Raw genomic sequence first — 12291 nt, forward strand, 5'->3', positions numbered from 1 at the left:
CACACACACACACACACACACACACACACACACACACACACACACACAGATAAGAATATTTTTACAGTATATTAAGTAATATTTATAAAATATTAAGAAATAGGTGAGATACATCGTTCCGTTCCGCTCATCAAAGCTGGCTGTGATATGAATCAATAGCACCACATCACAACCACTCTGATGGGAGGAACAATCGATTTTATTCAATCAGCCTTTCCTGAGAGATGAGCATTTAGTTAATAGATTAATGCTTATTGTACACAAGATATACGAACTATATTTACATTACAAAATGACATATTTCTTTATCACATAAAGATAAATACATTTATTCGAATTATTACAAATTGCATAATCGCATTTAAATAATTAAACTACATGAAAAAAATATTTAATCAAATATATTTCCGTGAAAAATCAATCATTATCTTTTTCATTTTTTAAAACGTATGCGTAATACATATTGTACATACAAATATTATAAATATGGATATATACATAATATAAAAATTATCTTACTGTAAAAAATTTATTATATTTTTTTAAATAATTGTGTAGAAATCTTTTTTTTGACAACATCAGTAAGAATTTATATTTATATTTATTCGTTATTTCTAACTCTTTTCCCTATTCCAGTCGATTATTTCAAATAGTTTTAGACTTCCTAAATAATTTCCTAAATATATTTAAGTATAAAATATTCTTTGTAATTTCTTTCGCACATTCCAAACTTGTCGAATTGTGAGTGTCGCAACGCTCATCAAAGCTGGCTGTGATATGAGCATCATTACATCAGCATATTACAACCACTTTGTGAGCAACGCGAGCACGCTTTCCTCTGTAGCCGAGAATATCTTCAAAGCATCGTACGATGATCCTTGCTTACATCCTTTCATATTTTCATATAAACGGAGGGCGATGCATAAAACGGCGATCCAAATCGTCAAAAATGGCTGTGATATGAAATTCAGAGAAGCAACACGCCACAACCAATTTGACGATTGGATCGCGTTCCTTCCTGTGACACTATTCATCGTTTCGAATGGTTCGGATAGCTTCGTGTGGTGACTTTCAAAATGGATCTCTTGTGAAATTTGACGATGCAAATGTGAATATAACGCAATCTTCCGGTAGACCTTTCCTGTCATTTGTTTCACGCATTTGTCTCCAGATGTGTCGCATGTGTTATCGATTCAACAGGTACATATATCGACGGCAAAAGTGGAATCTTCTCGACGATCAATTCTGCGAGCCAGCTCATCAAAATGGCTGTGATATGACTCGAAACATTCCACAACCAATTTGATGTATCGGACCGCAAAAGGTATATCCCCGTTCATGGTGTTATAACGGCGTTCCTTCAACATGTCATCTCTTGCTTCTCCATTGTCTTTCTCAAGCCTCATGTATTTTCCATTACTCCTCTTCTGTTCTGTCATTTAATTTCCTCCTTTCTCTTGCCTTTGATCTCTTAATCACTGGAGCGCGTTGAAAACGGACACAATTTTGATCATCAAAGCTGGCTGTGATAGTCGAACTCTATGACAAACCAACTTTGATGGTAAAAGTATGCCCTCTCTTCATCAGGATGTCAGTATTTGTATTTTTCACGAACGTTCTATGCTCTCTTCGTCTTCATCTTTCTTTTTTTCTTTTTGTTTATGGAAATCTTCAAGCGATGATAGCTAAGTATTCCTTGCTCCTTTAATCTCGCTCTTAAAGTGCATTTACTACGTGCTAAACTCCTTGTATTCCTTTTTTCCTTTTCCCAATTTCTCCTCTCATTTTCCTTATCATCTTATTGTTATAAATTTCTTGCTTCGATTTGACGTTTTTTCGTTGGCGCGACAGATCGTGTAATTTTCATCATGTGATTCTCGTTTTTGCGCAACATTGCCGAAGCGAGCGGACGCCGCATGAAAGACAAGATAGTGAGACGCGATTGCGTAAGAACATCTCACTACCCATGTCTTTCAGGAGGAATCCGTAAATACTGAGAGCTGTATTCTCGATTTCGCATGCGAGAAAACGCGACCGCCACGTACCTATTTCTAATCGCATGAACAAGATTTCGAAGCTTTTTTTGCGCATCAACAACGAAAATTCGGCATAAAATAGACTATACAAAAGACAAATCTCACAAAATTGATTTGTCTTAAATAATTACATGAGAATATATATAAAAAATAATAGGAAAGACCTTTTCTTTAGATAGATATCTATTTTATTTACATATTGTCTACTTATAAAGAGAAATAAATGATAAAAATGTTTGTTTCGTTCAATTTATATAATTATTTTCTTGCGGAGAACTTAAGGACTTTATCGCACTGTCTACCCTGCCTTCATAAATAACTTTCTTCAAATAGCAATGTAATTTCGAGAATGTATTGTGTACAGCCTTTTTTATGTCAACTCTTCTATTATTTTTATTTTACAAGAGGATAAGAATACGAAAGGATAGGAAGTACGAATGAAGTACGAGAAACTTACGGAGATGTTCGCATTTCGAGTATGTTCGTCGGCCATATCGCGGGATCCTAATTGCCACATGTAAGAAAGTTTTTCTATTGTAGGACAGATAACATTCTCGATCGTGTCATTGTCAAGGAGGCCTCGTTTCATCAACATTGTCAGCGCGCTTTGGGCCATTTGTCGTACCTATAGAGAAAAAGAGTCTCAATATTTACATCGTTACTGAAATACTTCGGTTTTTATTTTGGGTTTGTGTGCAAAACACGACACAGGCACGATTCACTTGCCTGATTGTCCTGATCGTTCAGATACTTCATCACGATATCAAGTAGATAATTGCGGATAACATGGCCGAAGAGATGCGGTGCTTCGTGACAGATAATCGCCACATTTGGAATTTGCTCCACTAGGTCCGACCGTACCAAAGCATCTGCGAACAGAAAATGTATATTTGTAAAACTTTTTAAAGCATAAAAGATCGTTTCTCTCGTCGCGTATTCATTTGATAATTTTATTTCTAAGAATACAATCAGTTTCATAAAAAATCAGGACTTGAAATGTTAAATTAATGGAATTGAATTAACTAAATCGAACGTGAATAAACTCGCTATATTTTCTTACTTTTTATTTAAATGATGTTTCAAAAGTGAACAACATATTATATGTCCTAAAAAATTGTTTTCTCTAAAAACTTCTAAAAGAACGTTATAAATAATTTCTAGAGAAAAAAATTTCTTTTGTTCACGATCGATTTGGTTAATATATACACAATATATAGATATACGGCCGATTCCGCGCTATCTCGCGTGTGTTTTTAGTGAGAAACATCATGTCTCTTCCGATTTCTTTTTTGAATTAATCTTTGATACATCTTTGATAAAAATCTAATATCGCAAATATTTTCAAATCTCTTGAAGCTATATAAGAGTCGGAATTAATAATTATACGCACAAATTTTATAAAAAACTCAACAGACACCGAGTTCGATACATACTGCCCGAAATGAAGATTAAGATAAATCGCTTTTTTTTTTCAGATTTACCTAGAGGCCATATTGTCGTGCTATTACGTATTATCACTTCTTGCAAGCTCGAGATCCACGCAGCGATATTCACAGAAGAATCTCGAAAAGAAACGTTCTTGAGATTTAGACGTTTACTGAGGATTCGTGACGAACAATACGGAAGCAATGGCTTCCCGATAAGTTACGAAGGAGGGGGATGCTAGAAGCGGGGGTGCAGAAGCTTACATTGGGCCTTATGATAGGACCATAGGCTAAAAGACTAATTCGGTGGGGGAAAGAATTGGGGGTATATACGAATGAAACTCAGAGAAGGAGTGAGAGAGAAGCGAAAGTGATGTGTGTGCCATCTTGTGGACCATCCATACACATCCTTGAACATCCTTGAACTCATTTTTTCTCTCCTGTCTTTTCAAGAAAAAATCTTGTCCTTGTTCATCGGCTTCTTCTCATTTTTCGTTTCTTTCTAGATTTTCCGAAGGGTCGCTGATGCGCGCCATATTTTCGCCCCTTTGGACGCTAGTCCAAGGCTATTAATCATCATCAGCGAAAACCTATTTTCCTTTCCCACCTTTTCTGTCCAGTGCGCATTTTTGTCAGATTCCAGGCTATGTCAAAAATATCCCGCGGCGGTATGTCAAAGATTTAGAGTCACCATGTTAGTAGTATTCCTCTACCCCATGCGAGAAAGATATGTGGGAAAAGATCTTTGTTAGACGTATATTTGAGAGAATTTCTTTTCGGAATTTTTATTTATTTCTTAACATATTTTCTTACATGATTCGAGATTAATTAAATCCTAAGAGATCGCGATAAAAAAATCAATGTTTTCATCGTAATTTGGTAATCAATTTTGACGATAGAAATACCAATAAGTTATTTTCTCATAATAATTGATTAGAATTCTTTTCTCGAAATTCTAAAAATATAATCATGTCTCTCATTGACAAATAGTAATAATGTAAAAAATATGAAACATTGAGATGAATGTGCTTTTAAAAATTTTGTTATCGAGATTTCGATAACATTCAACGTAATATTTGAAAGATATAAAATTCCTAGTGTATGACAAATAAAACATAATAGAAATCTTATTTATTATAATTTGACAATAAATACATATATTCACGTCCAATTACAAAAAGTAATTGTCGATCGTGAATTTATTATCAATTCTCAAAAAAAATGTTTGAACCTTATTCGTTATTTATTTTTATCGTTTACGTTGTACGGTTTATTAAAAATAATGATTTATGATAAATTTATCGTTAATAATTGATAAATTTTTCAGAAATAAAATATCAGTTTCCGTAATAATGGAGATTTATCTCGGAAGACACATTAGCCATACTAAGATAATAAATATATAGATTCTGTGATTAAAATAATTTCGTTGAAAGTACACTATGATGAAAATAATCTTAGTTTTTAATAAATATATTTGTTTAAATAGTTCTAAGTAAATATTTACTAGAAACATATATTTATAAACATACACTGAGAAAAATAGTCTGGTTGGATTAAACAATAATTCTGGTAGAAAATGGACGAATCAGAATTTTCTGGTTATGTCTATTAGAATTCTAGCTGAACTAGAATTCTGATTAATATAATTATTCTGATAAAAATAAGAATTCTAGTAGATTTTTACCAGAAATATTGTATCAATCAGAATTCCAATTAGAATTCTCAATTAGAATATATAATAAATTTAACCAAAAATTTCTGATTCGTCCATTTTCAACCAGAAATTTTTTTCAGTATACTTGATACAAAAACCATTAATTTCAACCATCATGTTTTTTATTAAGTAAATATTTATTTAATATAAATGTTTATTCACAATTCAATTTTACTCACTATTCAAAGGTAAGATTTAATCAACTTTTTTCAGCGTAGTTTTCAGTTAGTTTAAATTAGAAAACAGAAATGCTTTTCTTATTTCATCGTACCTCATTCACAAATATCTATGTATAAAAATCAAGACGCGTCTTCGCGTGCTCGTAGCTAGGCTGGAGAACAGCCGAGATTTTGTACTAGCTCCGAGCCCCCTAGTTTCTAGCCAAAAGGTCAATGCACTCACTAAAAATTGGGGAGAGTCCGATTTCCCTTCATCGGGCGTATCCAAAAATATGTAAACGTCGAACAAAATGCATACGTGTCGCGTGCCCCGCGAGTCCTGAACCGGTGCTGCTGCACGTATTTCGTCCCCCTTCCACATGTTCCCCTATAGAAAAACACCAATGGTGGCACGTGTTCACAGGGCAAGATGTTCCGCGGTTCGCCCCTAAAAATAGCTGGTTAGGACACCGTCACCTTTGGGGTGCTGCACATCGAGACACACCCGTCGCATCATCCCTCGTGTGTTTCACCATTTCTGGATGGATAACATGTACGTTCGTATTGAGACCTCGATTAGTGGTCTCTCAACAGATTAGATTTCAAGCTGATTTTTTCTCCTCAGATATTGCGGAATGATCATTGGTTACAAATATTTATACAATAAGTTATGATATTAGATATTTGTGCACGTTAAATTTTTTCTGTGATCTAATTACTGTAATAAGCTCTTATATAACTTATACGTCATCAAAATACTTCCAAATTCTTAAAATCAATTTGAACCAATTCTTTGAGTAGAGATGAAAATATTAGCTTTCATCAAAATATATTGGTGTTTTTATTAATCTATTCTTTGTATTCTGCATTAAAAATATTTAATATAGATAATCGATCGTTTGTTTCTAATCACGATTTATGATGAACTTTGAGCACATATTGTAAAAATATAAATATCGCTTCCTATGAACATGATCAATTTATTATCTTACATTTGTATCACAATTTACTTTTATTCTTCTAAAATGTTATGCACAATGAAATATTTAAAATATTTACTTTTTTGGCTGTTCCTGAAAATACGCTTTTTTGTGTCTTTTCAAATTCGATAGAAATAATTGAGGATTATATCTTACTATGTTAGACTCTTGATGGATTGTGAGAAAAATCAGGATTGGGAAAGTTATTCTGTAAAAATAACTAGTTCTAGTTTTTTTCTCTCAGAAATTATCATTATAAATTACTCAAATTACAATCTGAAAAGCAACACATTACAGTCCTAATTACCTAAAAAGCGACGAGTCGTTACTTTTCTGTTAATTTTAGTAATTTTTTGCTTTTAAATGCAAGAATTTATATATATTTAGTTTATATATTTTTAACACTCTAAATTATTTTATTTATAATATTAAACTTCGATTATATACTATATATTGCTTATAATAAATTAATATATACATACGGAATAAAAATTATGATTATCAGAGATAAAGATATATTTCAATCACAAGAAATAATCATCATTCACTGAATTTATTTTATTTTTATTAATCCATATGTTGTAATAAGTTTGATATAAAGTAATTATTAAATTAGTTATTAATTAGCAAAAAAATGTAATTAATTTAAGATACAATTATAAATGGAAAAAAGGAACCAGAGTTAAGTTACTAAAAAAAGTAAAAAAAGTAACAACTGTAACTTCGTTACAAAACTTGAAGTAACGAAATATTTCTTAACCCTGTGTAAAATACACACAAAATTGTAAAATACTTTTAGAATATATTTGACGCGTTTAAAGGAATTCTTCTGAAAAGAAAAGAGACCTGAATCGAACTAAACGCATCGGAAAAGAATATATCAGTTTACTACGTTTTCTGTTTCTTTAAGGCAACTCCAGGTAAAGATTTTGTCAGCTTACAAAAGACTTCGATCGGGTCAACATTCATCGAAATATTTCAAGAAACTTTTCGGGAATTTTCACCATCTCAGCAGCGAAAACTGCATCACTAAAAATGATGCATTTTTCTTTTCCTTATCCATAATCCTCAAATATTCAAAATCCGTTTTTCACAAGTTGTGACACTAAACTAAAATTTTAATTGCTTTCTATATTTCAATGTGTATTCTCTTGTGTATTTAACATCGAATTCGTTTAATTAGTTTCCTAATTTAAAAATATTTCCTATCAATAGAAAGTGAGAATTAGATAGTAGCATTTAATAGTGCTATAATCTATTTACACATTAATGTTTTTAAGTCATACTATATAATTGAAAATAAACAAGAATAAATTATCGTGCGATTCTACCGTAAATAATGAAATAATGTGTACACCGATAGACTGCCATGATTGTCATCTTAAATATCAAGAGATGCCAGAAGGATGCGTCTGTAAATCCTGGTACCAGCATGCGCTACGCAAGATTTCTTCGTAGCCAGAGATGGCGATGTTTAAATTAAGAACGGAGTGGGTTTACGTCTGGGATCGGGGGCTGTGCCCTCTCGTATAAATATCGCAGCGGCTTAATGCTATATCCTCGACTTCCATGACTTCCGGTATCGTGGCGCGTGCCATACCGGAAGCGAGGAAGCACATCGTCCTCATCTTTCGTCGTTGCTTCTAATGATAACGTTTACTTTTCGCCGCACCATCTTGCCCTCTCCTTCAACCCCAAATGAAAACGACTCATGTCCCTGTCTTTCCCCTAAGAAACAACCCTGATACAGCTGGTTGCTAATATTTATACGTTTCCTGTGGCAACACGTTACTTAAGCGATCTCCCTCCCCCATTCAAGGAGACATGCCCAATTTTATAGTGAAACACAAGACATTATTTCGGTTAAGGAAGAATTACAAATTTTGCGACAAATTTTGATACTCATAATTGAGTATGTAAATGTTGCTTAAATATCTGACTTTGATGATGCGTCTTTACTTTTTGAAAATATAATTTCTCGTGATATATGATATTACTTGTACAAAATGTGAAAATTTAGCGGGATAGACTTTAAGATATTTGATTATCTTTACATATTTTATTAAATTTTGTCAGGAGTTCGTACACTGCCTAATATTAATGTTTTCTGGATTAGAACGAGATTATTTGAACAAATCCCGGTTTAAAAAATTCAATTTCTAGCGAAGCGGCGTTATTTTAATACAAAAAGGAGAATTAAGTGACAAGCTTTAAAGCTATTATCGATGCTATGCTTGAAGTTTTGTGAAGTATTGGTCACAGAGATTAGAGTAGACAGTGAAAACGTAACGTTGTGTGTATAATTTTAGTAGTAACGCGAAAGAAGAGTATCTAATGCCTCGATCGTGTCGATACAAGAGAGAATTTGAACTTTTTGCACATCCTTGATTGCACTATAAACATCACAGAATCAAGAAGTTTCGTTAACATTACAGCTATCGAATAAATATATTACAATGCTTTCGTTTGCAATCGATATATTACGCAGCTCAAGATTATTGTCCATGATGATGATTTTACGATTGCAATAATTCTTAATTTTAGTAAATAAATTACGTCAATTGTGTAAGTTTAAACATAAAAGACAAACAATAAGAATGCAAAATAAAAAGCGTAAACTCTACAATATGATTAAAAAGTAAGAATTTTAACAATTAATAACCACACCTTTGTTTTGACATGCACGAGTGGTGCGAAAGATTTGTCTCAGAAATGAACATTTTCAATCCTTCCACATCAAACGTATACAAAGGAGCAAAAAAATGTGCAGCAATGAATTTTTTGTGATTCAATATATGATATATATATTATTCTTGATAATATATAAAGAAATGCTAGCATGTAAAAAAATTAAGAAAAAAAAGCTGAAATTTGCGTCATCGTACAGTGCAGCTTATTTTGTTACAAACAAAATCGATATTATGTAAAGCAGTAAAATTATGACAGGTGGCGTTTAATAAAAAATAAATTTTTATGAGAAATACATAAAACTTTTCAAGAAAATATTAATGTGAATAAAATAAGCGTATACGAAAGCTTTTTAAGCTGTTTTTGCAAATTTACAAGCTTTGTAGATGTTACATTTATATCAGCTGCAATTTGCAAATAATTTTAAAAAAAGTGCACTTCAAGGCTAGTGTTCAAATAATAATCATACAATGCGACTTACCATTATCGTCGATAACAAGTTGCACAAGTTGCATGACTTCTTCGACAATCAGCGTTATTTTGTTATTAACCGCTGCGCGAAACATTTCCACCAATATACGCCCAACCATTTGTCTGCAACAAAAAATCAGAATCACGATGTTAAATCATTGCCAGGTATTCTGCGTAATATTATCGATCGATTTGCATCTTTACGACAAAATGTAGAGTCCTAAATTGGTTCGCGCGATGAAATACATTTGATTAATAGTCTAAAAAAAAACATGTTAATGTTATCTATGCTAACGTTAAATTTCGCAACATTAGCTAATTGGAATTGATAAATCTATCTCTCTATTGAAATTGCATATTTTTACGGAACTAATTTAATTTTATTAATAAAAATAATCGCTATGAAGTGTAAACGACGAATAGTAACTTTGGCTGCTGTTTTCAACAGTAAGTGGATAGAATACGTAACGGAATTTTCCAATGTAAGTCAACTCATGGTGTGTTTGACATTCACATATTCGCTTTCTAAGATATGTTTGCACTCCACTCATACATCATCTCACTTCTTCAGGCAATCATTCTTTTCTCTAATATATTGCTCGACGTAGTCAACCGATAGTAGTTCCTTATTTCTTGTCAATAATCACATCACTAAGAAAAATAGACTTGGATTAAATAGTAATTCTGGTGGAAAATGGACAAATCAGAATTTTATGTTAAATCTATAATTAGAATTCTCATTGATATTCTGGTAAAAATAAGAATTCTAATAGATTTTACCAGATATAGATTGTACTAACCAGAATTCCGATTATTTCAACTAGAATTCCAATCTAACCAAACAATTCTGATTCGTCCATTTTCAATTTTTTTCAATAATGTATCGTCTCATTTGATCTCAGACACATTTTTGATAGGTTTTTTCTACACTATAATACGATCACCGCGAATAATTGTTGTTGAAAGCTTTCTCTAGATTAATTAATTATTTTAAATAAATTAATCTAACCTATATTAATAATACAAAAGAGTTCTTTTATATTAATTTTACGTGTAGTGTTTCTTTGTAGTGTTTTCTGCTTATAGGGGAATTCTTTATAGGTTGGACACCCTTAACATTTTTGCTCAGATGAGAATCAACATATCATATTGATATCAAGATACTGTCTGAAAGCTGAGGTTAATAGCTACGTTGTGGACAAAAAAATCATTGGATTTAGTGGATTTTTTTTTATAGTCAATTCAAAAAAAGGCTCATAAACGACCCCCTCAAATTTTTTAATGTAGGTTGGACACCCCCCAAAAAAATGCTAAAAATGCACAAAAATTCAAGTAAAAACACAATGTTTACAAAATTTCTTCAATTTCTTCAATTTATTAATTGATTGATTTCAGTTGATTTGAACATAAAAAAATGAAAATTTGAATGAAAATAGGCTTTGAAGAGGAAAAATTAATAAAAATTGGAATGAAAATTTTAATGAAATGACATCACATTGATATTAGTCCATATCGGAATCGCAATTTGGGCACGTGTAAACGTTATAACGTATATCGGTACATTTTGTGAACGACATTTTGTGAACGACATTTTGTGAACGATTATATTGCATGTATGGCACTTTATGGAGTTATTTTTGGTGAGTTTGTCAGGCATTTTTTTTGAGAAAATCACCGAAAATTTTATTAAAATGCAATAAAAACACTTTTTATTTCACTTAGTAAGAATTCCGAACATCAAAAAATCATAAACAATTGCGTCATATCGTAGAAAATGAAAAAAAATGGGTGTCCAACCTACAAAATTGTTGACGTTTAGAAGTTGAAAAAAAAAATTCAGTTCATGATATGTTCGGAATTTTCTTTACATTATGAAAATACATAAAAAATGGAGCACAGTATATATATTCACCTTAAATTTTCGATGAAAATTATTCAATTTATAACCTTAGTAAAAAATCACATAAAAAAGTAAAGTTTAGTATTTTAGAGACAATGACAGTCGGAGTTTTGGTGTTTCCACTGCAAATATTCGAAATATCAAGGAATGTCCAACCTACAAAGATGTCCAACTTACAAAGAACTCCCCTATATAATAAAAACCAATTAATAAAGCTAAGAAGGTTATATTTTGTTTTGCCCAATATATTTAAAGCATTACATTTTCTGCAAAAGTTGGAGACGCAATAATTACGTAAAGAAATGAGTTTAGTGTTAAATTACTAAATTTTGATGTTTATAAAAATTTCGATAATTAAATACATAAATACAACATGATTTAATCATCAATCTCAAGAACGAAGATAGGAATCTGCGAAGAACTGAAACAAAATAATAATAAATACTGAGAAGCAACATATGTCTACCTTGACAACTGTGCACATGATATACTCAATATTGAGGTGCTAAAAGGAAAATATAAGAGCAAACGCCGCAAATTCCAAGACAATTGATTATCTTCATCAATTATTCATTTCACATTGTCTGCGTATTTCGGCGCATTTGGCCCCGTAAAATTTCAGAGAACTCGAATAAGTTCGATAATTAAATACATAAACCAAGTTAAGTTTCATGGCCATCTTCTCGAAGTTGCGAGGCATAAAGGAAAAAGGCGAAGGAGAAGAAGAAAATACCAAGTATCGAGGCAAACAAGCATCAGGACAAGTACGACAAGGAAAACGAGACAACGTTTGCGGGCAGCGCACCATCATAGCAGGCCATGAAGGCGGCGGCCGCCCTCCACGATGAGTGGAATCGAAGACGAAGAGCAGGAAGTGGAAGACGAAGTATCGCCGTCGTGTAGTTCGATCACGTCGC

At 32.1% G+C, this 12291-nt stretch overlaps 1 protein-coding gene across 1 annotated transcript in view; it reads right to left on the minus strand.

Moving 5' to 3' along the window:
- The window catches only part of LOC105626859 (serine/threonine-protein phosphatase 4 regulatory subunit 1-like), a 13636-nt gene extending 3302 nt beyond the window's left edge, over positions 1 to 10334 (minus strand). Inside the window, exons 1-5 of the mRNA XM_012208150.1 lie at positions 10313 to 10334; positions 10079 to 10106; positions 9485 to 9597; positions 2763 to 2905; positions 2494 to 2661 (exon numbers count right to left, since the gene is read on the minus strand). Of these exons, the coding sequence (XP_012063540.1) occupies positions 2494 to 2661; positions 2763 to 2905; positions 9485 to 9597; positions 10079 to 10106; positions 10313 to 10334 (474 nt within the window). The remainder of the gene's footprint in view (positions 1 to 2493; positions 2662 to 2762; positions 2906 to 9484; positions 9598 to 10078; positions 10107 to 10312) is intronic.
- Positions 10335 to 12291: the final 1957 nt, after the last annotated feature.

This window comes from Atta cephalotes (genome assembly GCF_000143395.1).
Source record: "Atta cephalotes unplaced genomic scaffold scaffold00006, whole genome shotgun sequence".
Lineage (NCBI taxonomy): Eukaryota > Metazoa > Arthropoda > Insecta > Hymenoptera > Formicidae > Atta > Atta cephalotes.